We start from the raw sequence: 20,558 nt of genomic DNA, 5'->3' as shown, positions 1-20,558 counted from the left end.
GTGTCCACCACGTGTGGCTGTTGTGAGTGTTAAGTCAATAAAGGCAGGGATCTTAGAATTGTCTAGACAAACTGTCTGAAAACAAAGGCCCTACTACTAGCTGATTGAGAACTGACTATGTGCCTGCCTGCTACTGAGATGGCAGGATTTAAAGTTTTCAGCCCACATGCTCCCTGCGCTTAGGCTTCCAGCCTCATGCATTTATGTGGAAGTTTGGAAGTATGCTTGTTACACCAAGTGCTGGCAGACGGGGAAAGGTGGCGTAGCCTCAGCACATTGCTAAGTCCTGTGGCTGGGTAGTGAGAAAATGTAGATACACAGGACTAAGGAAGGCAGGGCTTCGGCTGGGAAGCTGGAGTGTAGGGAGGGAGAGCTTTCAAAGTGCCAAGCCCTGTGGACACCCCCCCCCCACGCCATGCTGTAAACATTAGTTTTCTTTCCTTGTTGAAGAGCAGTGAGAGTGAAGAGCCTCTGGATGTTGGATGCAGTGATGGGGATGACTTGGTCCTAGCCGAGAAGAGAAGAGATTCACAAGGATCAGAGTACATGAATGGGTAGCTGGGAAGAGCTTGGTATCGGAGGATAGGAGAGAGATAGACACTGACACTGGCCATGGGCTGTGATGAGAGGAAGGTGTCACTTCTAGTCCTATTTAGATGTTGTGATGGGGACACCATGCCATCCCCTAAGTGAAGGAGCAGCAGGCAAGGGAAGAGTGGGTGTGTATCCCAAAGCAGTTGTCAGGCCTGGGGCCCAGGAATGGCAACTGGCTTGCACTGTGTAGTTGTATGTCATCAGTGCATAAATGGGATGTCCTCCGAACTAGACAAAGATGGGAGGCTCCATCATTGAGCCTGGAAAGGAGGTAGAGCTTTCAGGAGAGGGAGAGGCTACAGTGGTATGGGAGGAACCCACAGAATGGCTGCTTCTAGGGAGGTTGTCCCCTAACAGCAGCACCAACAGTAGTAGAGAAACAGGTAGAAATGCCACCTCTCCACCACCCCCTCCTACCCATTGAAAGATCTGTTCGAGCCAGATCTATGGCTAGCAAGCAGAGTGAGCTTCAGTGGTAGTGGGAGGGGCTCGGAGAGATCGGTGAGCAGGAAGATAGGTTGGGTATCCCCAGCCCATCTGGTCTGTGACCTCGCTGTACCTGCTCTCAGGGAGATACATAGGACAGTAAGGCAGAGCTGATGGGCATGGCAAAGGACGGGGTAACAGACTGTGGTCCCAGTTGGCTGTGGGCAGGAGGAGATAGACAGGTTGCAGGAGGAGTGCCATGGAGCTGTGCTGTGGAAGTCTGGAGCACATTTGAGAATGGAAGCCCCCAGTGGAGAAGGGACAAATGCGTGCAAGAAACGTTCTTAAAGACCCAGGAAGCGTGGAATTCCAATGGTCCCATTTAGGTGGAGGAGGAAAGATGGCAGCGTGGGGCAGATGCATCGTTGGCTTTTATTTTCTAGGGAGGCTAAGGGTGAGGCCATCAACTGAGAATAGGCAACAGAGGAGGCTGGAGGTGGTCCCCTGGCTTTGGTGTGAGGTGTAGGATGCAGGCTGGTTGTGGTTGTGCCTGCCTTTAAACTATGAACATCAGTTTTCAGCTTATTGAGCTGGCCCGAGGCTTCAATATAACTGAACACTATATACCCCTCACCCCTGGGGACAGGCTGCTCCCCATCTTCCCTCCTGTCTGTCAAGCCCGGGGCCGCCCATAGGAAGCACTCGGGAAAGTGATTGATGGTTCTTTGACACAGTGCTTCCACCTCTTGGAAACTTCTTGGAGTTCTTCTGGCCACACTGAACCGCTTCCCTTTTCTCTTCCAGGCCAGAACTGCACATTCCAACTACAAGGTCCCAATGGGACAGTGGAGAGCCCAGGGTTCCCTTATGGCTACCCCAATTATGCCAACTGCACGTGGACCATCACCGCGGAGGACCAGCACAGGATCCAGCTCGTGTTCCAGTCCTTTGCCCTGGAAGAGGACTTTGATGTCCTGTCAGTGTTTGATGGCCCACCCCAGGCGGAGAACCTTCGCACAAGGTACCATCTTGCCTACTCACTGTTGCAAGCAGCTGGGCCCTGAGCCAAGCTTGGAGAGAAGAGAGCCTCTGCTTTAGTATTTAAGATTCTATTAGCATCTAGTAATTGCAAATAATAATGTATATACTGCATTTTGAGCATAATGGCTCTTTTGTGCCTCTTCTCCTCCCACCGACCCCTTTACGTCTTCCAATTAGTTCCCCTTCTACTTTCATATGTCTTAAGTTTTTTTTTTTTTTAATATGTGTATGAGCCAAAGAGGGTTACTTACTGGGGCATGGGTGAGGCCTTATTTACAGGAACATGGACACCTTACCAGTGTCTACACTTCTGAAGAAAGTGCATCTTTCTCACCTCCAGCCATCTGCCTAAAAACCCTCATTAAGGGATGGAGATCCATGGCCCCTCCCCTCCCTGGAAGTCTCCTGCAGGACATTGACTTCCTTTTGGGGGCCCTCCCTTAATACCTCTGCTTGTTGTTGTTTCTGTTATAAGGGTTTGCCATCATAGCCCAGGTCTTCAAACTTGTAATCCTCCTGCTTCAGTCTCCTGAGTGCTGGGGTTATTTATAGGCAGGCACCACCATGCCCAGCTCCTCTGCTTTCTTTAAGGCTCCCAATTCCTTTCTTTCACTTTGAAGAACCCAATAGACAAGGCCGTGTCAGACACCTGAGAAAACTGGGCAGAAGACAGAAGGAGTGATAGAGAAATTCTAGTCTTTTCATTGAAATTGATTTCGCCAGCACAAGTATATCTCTGTCTGTCTGTCTGTCTGTCTGTCTGTCTGTCTATCTGTCTGATATACCCTCCCCATATCGAGAAATGCTTATATTTTCAGCTGTCCCCGAGTCCTGTGGGACTGAAGGCTGTGAGTGATGGGTGGTGCTCTGCCATTCATCATGGGTCTGGAACCATGGAGACTTGATAAAATTGACCTTGCATTTGGTACCTTGATTGTGGGAATAGAACTGAGACTTTGGGATGGCTCTCATCATTTCTAAATGCTATCACATCTGGTGGAAGCTAAAACCAGAGAGGTTGAGGTGCCTGACAGTTGTGCCACTGAGTTGCCTCCTAAGACAAGGAGGTTACAGAGGAGGAGGGGATGGAGGCAGAGAGGCTCAACCTCTATAGGAATGGCAGACTTCTGGGCAGAAAGCCCCAGGACAAGCTTATGTTTCATTGGCCTGGAAGCCTGCCACTCTCCATCACAAACCTTACCCCTGCTGTCTCACTTAGACTTCCAAGCTTCTCAGGGAGATGAAGGGTTTCAAGTTCCAGGTGGGGGTGTGGTAGGTGTTGTCTTGGGTGAGCATACCTGTCTCAGGCTTACCCTCCAAGCTGGCTTGAGGATGTTTATAGAATATGTCATACTTCATGTGCAGGGCGGTCTCCCAGCCAGTGAGTGCAGGAAGCCTGCAGCAGAGGTAGGGTAGTTTCTTCTGGCCATGACAGGGCTTATCCATCTTCCCACAGTATTGCACGGGGTATGGCATACAGGTGATATTTAATGAAACCTTATTAAAGGTACTAAAGTCCTCTTTCAGTCATTCAACAGACAATCCTCGAATCTCTCTCTTATGCTAGTGCTGACCTGAGGGCAGGAGAGCATAGCAGTCAGCAGAGCAAAGCCACTGTCACCAAGGAGTTTACATGCTACCATAAGCTTGGCATGGCCTATCTCCTCAGTGGAAACTGTGCAGGCAAAGAAGCACAATGGTGGCTGAAGAGGTGGGGGTGGTGGGTAGGGGGCATTGAACTGACCCTACAGCTATCTTGTGTGGGCATCTAGAGAAAGTTTCCAGGCCACAGACACGGGTGGTATTGAGGCCTTTGGGAGGGTGAGCCTTCTGAACTCAGCCCACCCTGCTCTAGTTACCTGGCTCTAGTTGTCCTATGTAGTGTCCCCACCTTGTCCCATTTGTGATGTTTATATAAGTTCATTTCAGAAGAAGCTAGAGTCTCACACATAAGCTAAGGAGGAAGTGTTGAAAGGATCTTACTGCTTCTGAGCTCCCTCGGTAGCATGGGAGCTCACACATTGGAGCACACCAGGAGGAGAGTGAATCCAGACAACATGGGTGTGTACAGCCATCCTGGGAGGGCTGGGGTGGTGCTTCTTGTAGGTGGCGACTTTCAGGTCTCTCTGAATCTTCTTTCTGTTACAGCTTACTGGTTTTCTTATTCACAAGTCAGTTGTCATTGTGTGTGTGTTGGAGAAGTCAGTTGTTGTCACATAAGGGCCTAGGACTGTGTTCATCTGCCTTCATGGCGACTGAGCCTGTCTCTCCTTCTTCACGGGTGCCCATGTTCTTTCCATCCCCTCCGTCTTGACAGGCATTTTCCTGTTTTATTGGTCTTTTAAAACCTCCAGTGCTGGGGCTATCAATTTTATTCTTTCTCCATTATCTAACATATTGATTTCTGCTTTTATCTTTATCCATTCCTTTCTTCCACTTACCTTAGGCTGGTGTTGCTCTTTGAGGGTTTCATGAATTGAATTAGTCCCATTATTTCTTGTTTGATAATAAAAGCATTAAGAGGCATTTTTCCCTTAAGTGCAACTTTGACCATATCCTGTAAATTTTGATGGGTAGCTGTTTTTTCTCAAAGAGTTTCTAATTGCAATTTTGTTCTTTCCTTGACTCAAGAGGCTTGTCCTCAAAGTTTCAAGTATTATTTGTTTATTCTCTTAAAACTGATAATCTAGTTTTATTGCATTATGATTGGATTGTGCCTTTCAACGTTAAAGGATTGTTGATTACCCCGCCCCCTTCCTTTTAAGATCATATTATATAAATGCTCTATGAGTATTGGAAAGAATCAAATATTCTGTATTGAAGGGTGAAAATTCACATTATTAATTCTGTGGGGGCTTTTCTAATTTCCTATTTATTGTTTAATTGATATTCATCAAGGTGAGCAATAGACTTGTCTCAGGCTTGCATTGTTCTTGTCTGTTGTCATTATTGCTATTTATAAGTTTTAAAACTTCATGTGTTTTGATATAGTGTCTTCAACATATGCATATTTTTTTACATTGTGTGTGTGTTTGGGGTGTGTGTGTGTGTGGTGCACACATGTGTATGTGGGTTCTCTTGCATGCAGAAAGTTCAGAGGAGCACTTCAGGAATTTCACTCTGGTATTCTCTACCCCATCCATTTGAGCCTGGGTCTCTCATTGAACCTAGGACTTGATGGCAGTCAGCAAGTCCCAGAGATCTTCCCATCTCCACTCCCCTACAGCAGTGAGGTTAATGGCTGATGCATAGCCATGTCCAGCCAGACCAGTGCTGGGAATTCAAACTCAGGTCCCCATGTTTTCACAGCAAGTGTTCTTCCCACTGAGCCATCTCAATATTTTTTAAAGGCTTATATTTACTATTTTAAAGTGTGTGTGTGTGTGTGTGTGTGTGTGTGTGTGTGTGTGTACAGGCATGCATGTGTGCTTTGCATACATATATGGTGAATGTGGGTGCCCTTGGAGGCCAGAAGAAGGCATCAAGATCTCTTGGAGTTGGTGTTACAGGCACATGTGTGTTGCCTAACATGGATGCTGAGAACTGAACTTGGTCCTCTACAAGATCAATATGGTCTTAGCCACTGATCCATCTCCCCACCTTCTGACAAATATTTTTTGAATTTAATCTTCACAGTGAATTTTTTCTTTTCCCAATATAAAAATGATATTCCCTATTCAATGATTTCTTTTGCCTTTAATTTTACTTAGATACTATTACTGCCATCTTTTTTTTTTCTTTTAGGCTTCCACTAATTGGGGCAATCTTCGCCAGTTCCTCTGTTTTAATATATCTATGGCATTGTTTTAGGGATAGCCCTTATCCCTTAAGCATCACCAGGTTTCGAAGAGTTGCTAACAGGATCTGCATTCTCTAGCAGCACAGTTCCGTCCACTCACCTTCTGGGGTGTAATTGATGGGCTTACTCATCTCTGGTGTTTAATGCTTTCTATTTTTAAGCCATGTTGCTGTCATTTCTTTTTTCCTGTCTTCAAGTACAAGATTTCTCTACTTTTCCCCATGCTTTTCACTCTGCTCGTGGTTAAAGTGACTTCCTTGAGCGTATTTTAAGCTGCAGCTCTCTGTCAACATCCTGCTAACCTTTTCCTTAATGGAGTCTGGCTGGCTGGGCGGGTGTCATCTAGAGGAAGCTCCTGAGTGCTGCAGAGTGTTGTGTTACAGCAGAGCATGGGGTTCGAGGTCTCCAATGTCGACGTGTTTCTTTTACCCCCCACCCCTGGGTCACTTCCATGAGGACTGTGAGATCGGGTGGAGTGGGAGTCTCATTGTTGCCTTGATGCTCCTCCTTGAACTGAACAACCAGCAGCTTTTTACTCTTTTGATGCCATTGTGAATAGAATCGATCCTTCTGATTTTAGTTTTGCTAATCCATAGAACCGTGGTTGACTTTGTTGTATTGATTTGTGTGCTCCATAACCTTCTGAATTCTCTCCTGCTCCACATAGGTCTGGGTACTCTGAGTAAGAACAATTGACCACCGCCTTTGTAGTTTGGATAGCCCTCCTTTCTATTTTGACTGGAAGCATTGGCCAGAAGCCCCAGTACAACCCTGTGAAGTGGTGAGAGTGGCATCCTTGTCTTTGTCTGGGTGACAGAGGCAAAGTATGTAGTTTCTCACCACGTAAGCTGTAGTTACATTGCAGATACTCTTCAGACAAAGTTTTTAAGCAGAGGACTGTTACGATAAATCTTTCCACCAAGTCCCGCTGCCACATGTGTGCTTTACGCCAGCCGCCCACAAAGTTAGGCCCAAATGAATACACAGAAACTTGTATTAGGTTCAAAGCTGCTTGGCCAATGACTAGGATTCCTCATCTGTTAGCTCAGTCTCAATTATCATACCTCTATATATTTTATAAGACTTATCTTATCGGATGCCTTATTGGCATCCCTCCTTGCCGGTGGATCACATTGCTCTGCTGGAGGAGGAGCGGAGGGAAAAAGAGGGATGCTTCCTGTTTCTCCTTCACTTAAACATGAGTCTCCTTGCTATGTCACTTCCTGCCTGGATCACCATTTCTCTACTACATTTCCCACAATCCTCTTTGACTCCTAGTCCCATCTACTTGTTGTCTCATTGGCCAAACAGTATTTTATTTAACAATTAATAATATAAACATGCACAGTACATTCCCCATCAGAGGACTTAGGCATAACCTGGGTCCTATGTGAGAAATAAATATACGGGAAGGTGTATGCTCAGGAGACTGCCAGGCCAGGCCTAGAACTGTGGTAGCCTGCACCAGAACAATGGACAGAGAAGATGGGATGGAGTTTTATGTTATGAGAAATAGTAGTCCCAAGGGTCACTAGTAACTTTCTGGGGACTTGGAGGGAATAAAAGAGAGTAAGTAGAGGATGACTCAGCAATGTCTAGCTCAGAGACAGAAAACAGGTCTCATGAACCTGCAGGAAATTCCAGGCCACAGGAATAGGTGCATTGCATGCATGCATGTTACATATACATGCATTTTATATTCCATGCATATGTATATAACGTGTGTGCACGCAATGTACAATGAACACACATTTGATGTCTGTAATATCGGACACATACATCTATTAGGTATGTGAGATGTGACGTGTGAAATGTGGGTACAGAACAATATGTCCTGCCATCTGGCCAGGGTGCAGCTGGCCAGCATGTTTGTACACTGGTGTTTTTCTTCACTCATAGAGTAGAGCAGGTGAGGCATCTCTTGAGTCATTATCCGATGAGACACACACAGTAAGACAGATCTAGAGTTTATAGTGTGTGTGTGTGTGTGTGTGTGTGTGTGTGTGTGTGTGTAAACACATGTACACACATACTTACGTGTATATATTATAGTGCTAGGGATTAAACCCAGGGCCTCACACATGCTAGGCAAGCACTCTACCCCACCCTCTCAAGTCTTATTTCCGCCCCCAGTCTCTGTTTTTCTGTTTTTATTAATGGTATGATGTCATGCATGTCTGACTTCTCCGAGCCTTATCTGCGAGGTGGAGGTGACTGTCTCACCTCCCAGGGTTGTTATAGGTCAGCCTTCTGCTGCAGATCCCTGCATGCTCCAGAAATGCTGTTTGCATCCTTGCTGCCCTTCAGAGCTTGGGTCTGAGAACTCAGCCATTTCTGAAAGGCTTTGGGTCTGTCTTCCCATCAGGCTTCTCCGTCAGGGAACGGCAGGCGCTGTAAAAAGACACAGGGAAAGCGCTGTGCTCACGGAAGCTGATCATTGTGCACGCATCAAGGTGTATGATGTGCGTTACACAAGTGCAGCAAGTTTATGCATGCAGCATATATGCAGGTCATATAGCATGCACAGGTATGCCATGTGTACATATGTAAAGACGCATTAGCTGTGTGAGGTGTGTCACATGTCTGTCTAATGTGTATGAAGTGTGTGCCGTGTATCGCGTGTGTGCTATGCCTGCATGTAGTGTACCGGTGCGTTCTGGATCCCACAATACTCCTCTTTCCCTCCCTTTCCCACGCCGATGGTGGAGTGGAACCACGAGGCTTGCAGCAGGTTTCTCTCCGCTGGCATCGTTCACAGAGCTCTGTTTAGTGCCCACACCTTAGCAGGCAGGCACTATGCAGCGACTTCTCTCCCTGCATTGCTGATACACCCCTCTCTCCTCCAAGTCCCTCCAACACCTGATCAGTAGTCAACTTCCAACCCTTCAGAATCCACCTTTCTGCAGCTACTCACTCCTGGGGTGGGGTCAGAGCTATGGTTTAACTCCCAAACTGGTCTCTAAGCCCCTTGAGGCAGAGTTAAGCCTCTCAGCAGATTCTGCTGTATCAGAGCCAGGCAAGGAACTATATACTCTCACTCTGCAAGTGGAGGCCCTGGCAGCTGCTTTCATGCTGCCCTCAGTGTCCCCATCTATAAAATGGGCCTATCATATCTATCTTAACTTCCCCATGGTTGGAGAACAAATAAATAAAACCATGTGTGTGTGTTGTCTTGAGTTATACTAGATATGGGTAAAAGTAATATTTACAGAAAAACCTACAAAATGCAAAGGTAAATTTCCAAGTTGTAAGAAAGAGCAGTAGCTCTTGACTAGAGGCAATCTAAATGTTCACAGGTCCTCTGACAATGTTTGGAAATGTTGTGTGTGTGAATGTGACAGTACTTGGGATTGAACCTAGGGCCTCAGGCATGTGAGGAAAGCACTCTACCACTGTGCTACAGTCCTGGCCCTCTTAGACATTTCTGATGGCATGTCTGCAGGATGCCAGTGGCAGCTGGAAGGTCGAGGTCAAGGATGCTACTACAGATTCCATGATGTGCAGGATGCATGTGCCCAGCAAAGAACTCGGGGTCCAAATGCAGTAGCCCTGCAGCCAAGACACTCTGGGAACTTCTAGATTGTTCAAGGACCTCAGTTTCAGACTGGCTTGTGTTCAGTCTTCTTTCTCTGTCCCTGACTTTGGGCAAATAAATCAACCTATCTGAGCCTCAGTTTTCTCCTCTGCAAAATGGAGCTTTCTCAATGACACCACACTGGCAGCCACACCTGGCATCGCTGACAGAGAGGTGCCAGTAGGTGCCACGCACTGTGTGCAGCTTGCCCTATATGAAGACGCCATTCATCTCCCTGCGCCTGCCTCTCTCCAGCAGGAGTTCAGAGCATCTCCTTGCAAGATCTCACATTTCATCTAGTGCTATTCACAAGCAGCCACATCCTGGGGTGCCAGAAGGCAGCGTCTGGCTGCTTGGAATTAAATTTACAATAGAAGCTGATCAGATTCTTCTCATAATGGATCAGGGTGGGAGAATGGGGTAGGGAACGGTCCTGAAGGCTGGGGAGCCTGTAGGAGTTTGGAAATTAGCAAGAAAAGAACAAAGTGCCTTCCAGATAATGCAGTGTCAGCCCTGCCTGGATGAATTACTGAAACAATCCCCACGTCTCTGCTTTTGTACAATTAGATGGCCTTTCAGAGCTGGCAAACATCCCATTGAACTGCAGTTTAATGTGGAATGAAGTCTGCTAATGGAGCACAAGCCAACATAATCTATGGAGGCTCTGCTAATAAACTGCATCTCTGTGTATAGGGCGCTGGTGTTGACTGCCCCAGTTAAGCACAGCTAAGCATCCCTTAATTTAGGCATTTGGGCTCCCGTTATGGGAAGTGCTGCGACTTGTTCGCTCGGTTACTGGCAGTAGAAGTTCTGTCGTCAGCCTAAGGTGGAATAGAGTCGCAGTCATTTGGAGCTGGTTTCAGATCCCGCTCAATTGGCGTTAGACACCTGTTTGGAAGTTGTAATGATCCACAAACTTGCCAGATTTACTGTCTCCTGGTGAATATGAATGACAGACAGCTGATGGCCCCCTATAGGACCTCCCCAGTGGATTCCATGGTGTGCTTTGCACATCAACAGGGCTGTCCTTGGCAAGTCCTCTCCCAGGAGTCCTTTGGGAATGTGCTTTTTGTGGACAGGAGGTGGCTGAGAGGACCCCTGGGGGTGAGGAAGAAATATTCTGGTAGGAGTGAGACAGAGGACACTGGAAAAGGACAAGAAGTTATGTGACACAGAACAGCCATTGTGTGCCTGCCACTGTGCTAGACACATTTGTTGATTCATTCGCTGTCATGGTTTGACGTTTATTGGATGCCTACCAGGAGTGCCAGGTGTTGGAGACATAACAGTTAACAAGACAGCTTCTTCCTTCAAGGAACTTCCAGAATCTTGAGGGAGCCAGGTGACTAATCAGACAGATGGTTGCAATGCTGAGAGCGGAGCTAGGAAGCTGCCTTGATCTGGGGGTGGGGGGACCTCCTCGGATGCTGGGGGCCTGAAAGTCTCTCCTTGCAAACATCCCTTTCCTTGGTTACCTTTTATCTTCCACATCTCCGCTCAATTGTCATGTCCTCAGCCGCGGAGTCTGTAGTCGTTACCTACCATGCTGCTGTCATAGACGGCCAGATGCAAACAACCTAAAAGGTTGCATGATATATTTTGGCTCAGGGCTTCAGAGGCATCAGTCTGTCTGTTATAGTGGGGAGAGTGGGGCAGAGTGGAATAAGCCACATCATAGCAAAAGGAGAGTACAGGAAGAGCCTAGGCCTGGATATATAATAGAGGACATATGCCCAGTGAGCTACTTCCTCGGACCCACCTTCTAAGTAAGAATGCCAGCGTCAATCAATTCATCTATTTATCAGGCCCAATCCTTCAAGGTCCAGTCACTTCCTCAAAGTCTATTACCTTGCGGCCACACTCTTAGTACGTGAGACTGGGGGAAACATTTGATGCCTCAAGATTTAGTGGCTTCCCCAAAAGCTCATTAGCTTACAGACAAACTCTGTAGGCACGTTTTTCTGTCCCACCAGCCAGCTCTCAAATAACCACACAGAGACTTCTTATTAATTGTGAAAACTTGGCCAATAGCTTAGGCTTGTTCCTAACTAGCTCTTATAACTTAAATTAACCCGTATTTTTATTGATCTATGTTCAACCACATAGCTTTTATCTCTGTCCCATTTTGTGTTTCCCTACTTGTTCTGTGCCTGTCCGGTTTCTCTGTCCTTCTTCCCAGCATTCTCCCTTCCCTGAAAATTCTGCCTACCTGTTGGCCGTTTAGTTTTTTGTTAAACCAATCCCAATGACATAGCTTCACACAGTATAAAAGAAAGTTCCACAATAAGATTCAGATTCATTATATGAGACCAAGGAAGACATGTCACAGTTAAATCATAACAGATTCTTGCTGGTATATACTTCCCCCTGACCTGGGCGATAGCCACGCAGGTGACCATGTAGCCATCTTTCCAGGCTTTATTTGTGTATGGTGTTTGTCCTGTAAGCTCTGTGATTCCAGACTCTCTCTTTTCCCTCCATTGTAGCTTCAGGGTCTACTGCAGGGCCTGACATACAGCAGGTGCTCAACAAACAGGTAACGAGTGAATGAGTGAACGCTTTCATGAGGAAGGGATTGCAATAGAGTGCAGAGGGAGACATGGGGAAGGTAAGCCATGGTGATAGATAGGCTCAGGTAGGAAAAGAGAGGCAAGATGCAGAATGACTGACAGTGGGCTGATGCATTGTGGCTGGAGTATTGTGAAGCGGAAAGGGACCAGACCTCTGTGGGCTTTATATGCATTATGGGGAGTTTGACACATCCTCAGAAAAGCAGGGGGCACACAGAACGGTTTTCAACTGGAGCTACTCATGCCACCTGTTAGTCAACGACAAACAGTAGCAGGGTTCAGAAATCCCAGAACAACACACAGTAGCAGGGGTCAGAAATCCCAGGTCTCTGCACTGCCGAGAGTCCAGATAATACGTGGATTGTGGTCTCCAGAGCCCCAAACCAGGCTTTTTTCCCACCAGAGCTATTGGTCATTCCATTGGATCTACGGCACACATTTAATTTCTTTAAAGAAAAGAAACTCCACCCCACTTCTTTTTAATCAGTTCCTTCAAATAGTAAAAGCAATCAGTACCCATCACTTCAGAAAAGTCAAACAGTGTACAGAGAGAACACAGCCCCAGTGTCTCCATCCCCAGCTCTTGTCCCAGCCTGCTCCCTGGAGGTAGCCACTGCTAACAGTTTGGTGGGTATCCAATTTCTTCTTAAATAAAGATTCATTAACTGCCCATGAGGCTTATTGGGACATCCATCAGCTCTTTAAAAATTGTTCTGATGAATTAAGTGTAAACTAATTAGAAACATGGATTCAATTACCCTCGAAACACACAAGGGTTTAATAATTAATAGGAAGAGGGCTTGAGGCCAAAGACATTATGGATTTTTTTCAAACCCCCAACATGGCAAAAGTAAATATGTTTGATTTACCCTAAATGCTTAAAAATTTATACCCAGAGGGAAACGTGTTCCTGGGAGCTGTCTCTTTCCTTAAGAGGGTTACCTATGTGTGACCAATGCAAAGTCATTGTGGGAGTGAAGAAGACACACTATGGGGTCTGGCTCACTAGAGCTTAGGAGACAGGGTGGTGGTTGGTGGTTTGGGGCCACTGTAGTCTACTTCCTTGGTAACCTTAGCCAGGAAAAGTTTGGAGAGAACGGATGCCTGCTGAGGTCCACTCTAGGAATACCACCCCAAGTTGTAGGCCCAGAGCACCAAGAAAGAAAGGCTAGGTCAACAAGACAATTGCAGGGAAGGATTTCTCTGTGTATCCTTTGACCTGTGATTGCCCATTTAGATGGACTAGAAGAGATCCAGACGTGGGATTGGAGTAAATATTTCTCTCTAGTCCCAGGGGCTTTATGAGCTCTCCCTCTCTCCATTATTCTTCCCAGAAGTGAGAATTATCGCTTCCATTTTTATCTCTGAGCCTGTGCAACTGTTTTGACACCCATCTTCCAACTCTCAGAACTGCCTGATACCCAATTTCACACAGGTTGATTGACAGGAGTTTGAGGGAGGAGTCCACCAGGGTTGAAGTCTGGTACTCAACTGCTGTGATCCAGGGATACCATGTTCTCCTAGCAGGTCTGGGCAGACATGGTGGAGGGGGGAGGTGTCAGCAGGTGATGTACAGAGACAGGTGGGCAGCAGTACTGGGGTCCTGGGAAGTTTTTCCATTCACAGCAGGACCTCACAGTTATTGTGACAAAGGGTCACCTGGCTCATTGTGCAGCAGTCACAATTTAAGGCACTGTGGAACTCTAGACCCTAGTTAAAGAGGTGGTTCTGTCTCTACCTGTCCTCACCACTGGCCCCACCCATAGTGCTGCCAGGGTTACAGATTGAGCATCACTCAAGAGTAAAGCTGACTACTCCTGCATATTCACCTGCCTCTGTCTTACCTGTCCCACTCTTGCTGAGATGGCACAGTGGCCCTTTCTTTACTCTCAATTCTTACTTCCTGAACATTCGAGGGCAGCAAAAACTGCTATTCATAGGACCCTGACAATCCAGGGGGTGTTGTCTTCAGGATCTAGACGAGTTAGAACCTGCCTTTTATTCCAACATTCCCTATTTTGATTTGCAGAAATGGTACCTATAGACACACCTGAGACTTGAGTTCTTTGTTCTCTTAGAATTTAGGTAAGTAGAAAAGAACCCGTTTGTATGAGCAAGAACCAAAGCATTATAGACTTAGGTGATCTGGGTTGTAATGGGCAAGGATGAGCTGTGGTAAGAACCATTAGGAGATCTGGGTTCCATCCCTTCCTGGCCAGTGCTTTACTTGAGACCTTGGTGGTGGTGGTGGTGGTGGTGGTGGTGGTGGTGGTGGTGGTGGCGGCGGCGGCGGCGGCAATACTGATTATTTTGTTGTTTTAAGATAGGATCTCAGACAGCCAAGGCTAGCCCTGAATTCTCTGTATAGCTAAAGATGACCTTTAGTGTGATCTTCCTGAATCTACCTCCCGAGTGCTAGGCTTATAATCATGTGTTATCATATCTCGTGGTGCCATGAATTGAACTCAGGGCTTCATCCATGCAAGGCAAGCACTTCTCTACCAACTGAGCAACGTCCTAGACTCACTTCAATCCTGTCCCTTCACAAGGCTAGCTTCATTTTCCTGGCTTACAAAATGAAGTCTCAGATCCAAGGGAACCCCTACAGCTTATCTTATGATAAGTGATGCCCAAGATGTGGGTAGAAAGGCCAGAAAATACCACTGATTTCTGGGGTTATTTCTGTCTTACTCAGGAATTGTACTTAACTCTCCACAAGGCCACCATTTGTCTCTGGTGTTGGGGTTTGTTTTCTCCTGGTACATTAAGCGTCACGGCAGAGAAGGCTAACTGCCCACCATCCATCTTGCCTCTCCTCTGCCTTGTGGATCTGTTGGTGGGAAACAGTTGCCTGCTTAGCTAGGTAGAGCCGTGCGATTTAGGGGACAGTAGTCATGTGCTCTCTGTCCAGGCCTGGCCCAGAAAGGCCTTCCTTCTATCTCCTTTCCTGAGTCAGGAATGGGAAGAACCGGGTCCCTAGGTGGCTCCATGAAGTAGAGCCAACTGCATCCCAACAGCTGCTCCTAGCCGATGGGCTTTTACACAAGGGAGAAATACTCTTGTCCAGGTTCACCTTGTACCACAGCCAGTGCTTTCTTAGCTGCTTAAGCTCTAAGATGCATTTCTAAGTTTATTTTAGAGCTCACAGGCAGGCAAGGACTCAGGACACCTTGGGCCGTAAGCTTTGTTGGCAGGCTGACCTTGGGCCTTGCTTGCTATGGAGAGATGAAGTTAGAAGCTGGCCTCTCCTTTAGGCTAAACCATAGGCAATTAAACAGTAAGGTGTGATGTTAAGCAATTCTTTTTTTTTGTGCCTTTAACCTTTTCCCCTCCCTCCCTCCCTTCTTCCCTCCCTATTTCTTTTGTCATGCGGGGATTAAACCCCAGGGCCTTACACATGCAAGGCAAGTACTCTATCACCAAGCCACATCCCCAGCCATATTTTACTGTTTGTTTGGAGACAGGGCCCCCTGAAATTACACAGGCTGGCTCTGAACTCACTCTATAGCCCAGACAGCTCTTTAAAGTATAATTAATTCTCTTTCTCTAACTTCATGAATAATTTGGATTACAGTTGTGTGACATCAGGTCCTGCTGTGGCCCTGACTTTTGGTGGCTGTTTCTTGACATCATGGTACAATCCTTGTAGCTCCTAACCCCATCCCATCCCTGTAACAGGCAGGACACAGACTGGATGGGGAAGAAGGAAGGTTTAGAACAGCACCTAGGGTGAGCATCCTTGCTCTGCCTCCTACTAACAGCATGGCTTTAAGAAGACCTTTTCTCTCTGGGCATCAGTTTCTACACCCACACAATGGGTCTCTGTCTTCATTGTTGTTGTTATTGTTTTCTAACAACTTTGATACAGCCTAGAGTCATCTGAGGAGATTCTAAACTGAGGAATTACCTAGATCAGATTGAATTGTGGCCATGTCCATTGGGGATTGTCTGGATTGTTCATTGATATAGTAGGGTCCAGCACACCGTCGGTGCCACTATCCCCAGGCAGGTGATCCTGACCTATGTAAGAAAGCTAGCTGGCCTGAGAGCCAACAGCTAGCATCTTCTATGCTTCCTGCTGTACTTCATTGGCTGTGAAGTGAGTTCCTTGGTTGGAGGTAATGCTGTGTGGAATAGCAAGCAGAACTGCCTTGAATTTTTGCCTTAAATTCCTTCCTTGACTTCCCACTAATGAAGAACTGTAACCTGGAATTGTAAGCCCAATAAGTCCTTTTCTCTTTTATATTGCTTTTGGTCAGGGTTTTTTTTTTTTTGTTTGTTTGTTTTTGTTTTGTTTTTTGTTTTTTGTTTTTTTTTCCTCAACAAGCTGAATGAAACCAGGACAGGCTCCTATAGTACTGACCTCGTAGACAGGTTGTGAAGACCCAGCTCCCAGAAAGAATTACTATTCCTAGAACACTCTGAACACAGAGTAAATGCTCTCCTATTATATTATTGTCCTGTCCAAAGGTCCATCTCTTCCACCCTGCCTCACCTTGGTTACATTGATGTCACTTCTTGTCTCAGTGATCCAAAGGCCTTCTGAGTCTTCTTGCTGTCTCCCTTGTCTCTTCACTCTGTCCTTAAGGCCAGAGATAGAGGAATCTTTTCTTTATATATTTTCTTATTAAAAAGTAAACTGGTGTAGCTGGGGAGATGACTCAGATGGTAAAGGCACTCACTGCTAAGCCGGATGACCTGAGTTCCTTCCCCAGGACTTACATGGTGGAAGGAGAGAACCAACCCATGAAAGCTGTCCTCTGACGTCCACATGTGCACTGTGGCATCCATGGACCCCCCCCCAGAGCTAAATAAATAAAGCCAATAAAATTTAGGAGGTAAAGTTTTAGTTAAGAGATATGACAGCGGTAACGTTTGTTAGGTTGTCCAATGAAAGCTACTCCATCCCCACACTGTGTGCTACAGTTATTCCGTTCCCTCACTGTGTGCTACAGTTATTCCATCCCCTCACTGTGTGCTACAGTCATTCCATTCCCTCACTATGCTACAGTTATTCCATTCCCTCACTGTGCTACAGTTACTCCATCCCCACACTGTGTGCTACAGTAACTCCATCCCCTCACTGTGTGCTACAATTATTCCATTCCCTCACTGTGTGCTACAGTTATTCCATCCCCTCACTGTGTGCTACAGTCATTCCATTCCCTCACTATGCTACAGTTATTCCATTCCCTCACTGTGCTAAAGTTACTCCATTCCCCTCACTGTGTGCTACAGTTACTCCATCCCCACACTGTGTGCTACAGTTACTACTTCCCCCACAATGTGCACCATGGAAGGAAGTGCTGTTGGCTATAGATAACTCACACCTAAGAGATGGGTGGCTGCTTCTTTTTGCTGAGAGTAGAATCTTCTCACATTATGTGGGATTCTCCTGCCTGAGGGATTTATCCATTCTCTTCCATGTGTTCAATTTTTGGTGTGTGTTTGGTGTGTGTCTGGGTGTGCATGCATGTGTATGTGCTTTTGTGTGGAAGTCAGAGGTCAACTTCAGATATATTTCTGCAGGGGTCATCCATCTTGTTTTTGAAACAGGGTCTCTCAGTATGACCTGCAAATCACTGAGTAAGAAAGGCTGTCCAGCTACCAAGTGCCTCTCCCTACCTAGTGTGTGCCATCATGCCTGTGTTTTTACATATGTGCTAGGGATGGAACATTGATTCCCATGTTTGGTACACTCACCAGGGATGTTGACCTAGCCATCCCCTAATCCCCCATTTGTGGATCCGTTCAATTATTCATTCATATCATTGTGGACCATGAATGTTTATTGTATCTTTTGGATTGTGAGTCAGTACTGCTCACATGTATTTCCTTGGAAGCTGTTTTGTGGGCTCCTGTGTCTTTGATCCTCTGAGACGTTATTATTTATGTTACTCTGCTGTCAGAGAGTGCTGTGCTTTCCCTCTTCCTCACGGTGCTCCACACTTAGCCTGCGAATTTCCTATCCCAGCTCTCTCTCTCTCTGTTTTTTGTTTGTTTGTTTTTCTCAAGACAGGGTTTCTCTGTGTAGCTTTGGAGCCTGTCCTGGCACTTGCTCTGTAGACCAGGCTGGCCTCAAGCTCACAGAGCTCTGCCTCTGCCTCCCGAGTGCTGGGATTAAAGATGTGCCCACCAATGCCCAGCTTGAGCTTCTGTTTCTTTTGTTGCCAAATGCACTAGAAATGGGGTCTGGGTTCCAGGTGTATGTGTGACCACTGGGATGTCACTGTTTTTAGGTTCTCTGTTGGAAAGACAGGGGAATGTATCAGCACAGTATGCCATATATAGAACATGTAGCTCTAGTCCCACGTGTAGATGTCAGTGTTTCTATGAAGCACAACACACACTCAGACTGAATTCAATCACATGTGGCTCATGACACATCTCTCTTAGTCTGTAACCTACCCAGACTGTGGGAGAAGTGGCTCTGCCTACCAGGCGGCTGCCCACTCGTTGAGCAGGAATGGGTAATTGGAAAGTGTTAGCCCATACTCTCATGGGACATGGCTTTGTAGCCTAGAGATCAGTCCTGCCTGCAACTCCTTGAGCCTTTCCTCTCACAGCCATTGAAGCTTCCCAAAGTCACTTAGCAGATCTCCCTTCCCCTTCAGTGACATTGTCTGACTGATACATCTGTTCTTTGCCACTGTCTATATTCCAATCTGACATCCTAGGACTTCCTTGATGATTATTTTTTTAAGTTATGAACACAGGGCTTCATTCTCAGTGCAGTGAAGTTCCATCAGTTTTAACAAATGCGAGCTTCTAGGTGTCCACCATGTGTTATCAGAACAGTTTTATCCCTGAATTATATACAGGAACATTGGGTTCCTTTTCCCCTTGGGAGATTGTGTGTGTGTGTGTGTGTGTGTGTGTGTGTGTGTGTGTGTGTGTGTGTGTGTGTGTGTGTGTGTGTACTCACATGCTCACTCACACACACCGGAAACCACCTTCTGGTATTGTTTTCCAGGTACCATTAACCTTTCCCTGAAGTCAGAGGCTCCTAGAGGCTAGCCTGGCTGGCCATTAAGCCCCAGAGACAGGGTTCCTCCTGTCTCTCCCTCCTGGGTTCTCTTATTCCAAGGACACACCCCCATGCTTGGATTTTGAAATGTAGATTCTAGGGATCCAAATCAGGTCTTAGGTGATTTATCCCCATCCTTCTCTGCCACCCATTGCTCACTTCATCTCAGACAGCCCGCCTTTAACCTTGCAGTGTACACGCATGCTCCAGTCCCCAGTCTTTGGTAAGTGTCCTCCAGCCCTGTGGGCACTTCATTGAGATACCCTCAGCAAGTTCCCAGCACTTCAAGAGCCACCTTGATGATTTTCACATGTTTGACGTGTTACACGCTGTACATTTTTCTCTGTAGCACAGACCACCATCTGACGCTGTAGTTTTCATGCTTACTGTCAGTCTCCATGGATTGGAATGTAAGTTTCATGTGGCTGGAGTTTATTCTTTCTAGTATCCCCAGTAACCAAACCAGGCAATCAGTAGCTGCTTATTAGGTTGTGGAATGGATGACATGGCCGCTTTTCATTCATCTCAGCAATATAAATGATGTGCCATTCAGTGCACTGAGTTATAGCATCCACAAGGCACAGTTTTCATCCTCAGGTTGCTCATATAATCCAGTGGGCTCCTAGCATTGTCTGGGACTATGTGTGGAGGGTTGAAATACAGTGCCTCCCACAGGGCAGGGCCTCTCTGCACCAATTGGCAATGTGCTCTGCAGGATCTGGAGCCCAGCCAGCCTGGACTGTCTCAAAGCCCTCTTCTCTGGAAAGATGCTACACTTTCCCCTAGAGTCCTAATTTCCAGCCACTGTTCTTCCTTCCACTTCCTAGACACTGTGATTTCTTCCCAGCCCTCAACTAACTTATGTTCTTCAACACACACACACACACACACACACACACACACACACACACACACACACACACACACACACCCCTCAGGTTGGAATTAGAATTACCTCTTACTCTCTGTTGTATTTTCCTATTTTTTCTCGGGAGACCCAGTCAAGATTTTTAATGTGGCATTTTAAATGTAGTTGACCACAGTAGCTATTGGTCAACCTACAGAAATATAATACATATAGGCCTTCCGTATTTGATTGTAGGATTCTGTGATGGCTGGTAGCAATTTTCAAATTAGTAGGACCTGGAATTACCAAGGGGACAAAACTCTGGGTATGACTGTGAGGAATTCTGTAGGTCAGGATAACTGATGTGGGAGGAGCTACCCAAAATATGGGCAGCGCTAACCCATGGGCTTGTGGCTTGGACTGAGTAGAAAGGAGGTGAGCGGGTCAAACACGATCATTCATTGCTTTCCTCTTCTTGACTGAACTAAATAGGACCAGCTGCCTCAAAGTCCCTGCCTCCATGAATCCTCACCAGGATAGACTGTACCTTCAAATTGTGGTTCTAAATAAACCCCCTCCAGCCTTCATTTTTGTCAAAGCAATGTGAAGATCAAATAAGCACAGACCCCAGAGACACTGGAATCTATGGATGCTCAAGTCCAATGGCACATCATTTGCAT

At 46.4% G+C, this 20,558-nt stretch overlaps 1 protein-coding gene across 1 annotated transcript in view; it reads left to right on the top strand.

Annotated features, from left to right (window-relative positions):
* The window catches only part of Csmd2 (CUB and Sushi multiple domains 2), a 552,860-nt gene that overhangs the window by 63,513 nt on the left and 468,789 nt on the right, over positions 1-20,558 (top strand). Inside the window, exon 2 of the mRNA XM_035438911.1 lies at positions 1,825-2,041. Coding sequence (XP_035294802.1) covers positions 1,825-2,041 — 217 coding nt within the window. The remainder of the gene's footprint in view (positions 1-1,824; positions 2,042-20,558) is intronic.

This window comes from Cricetulus griseus, chromosome 2, assembly GCF_003668045.3.
Source record: "Cricetulus griseus strain 17A/GY chromosome 2, alternate assembly CriGri-PICRH-1.0, whole genome shotgun sequence".
Taxonomy (NCBI): Eukaryota; Metazoa; Chordata; class Mammalia; order Rodentia; family Cricetidae; genus Cricetulus; species Cricetulus griseus.
This window is presented reverse-complemented; position numbering and strand designations above follow the sequence as displayed.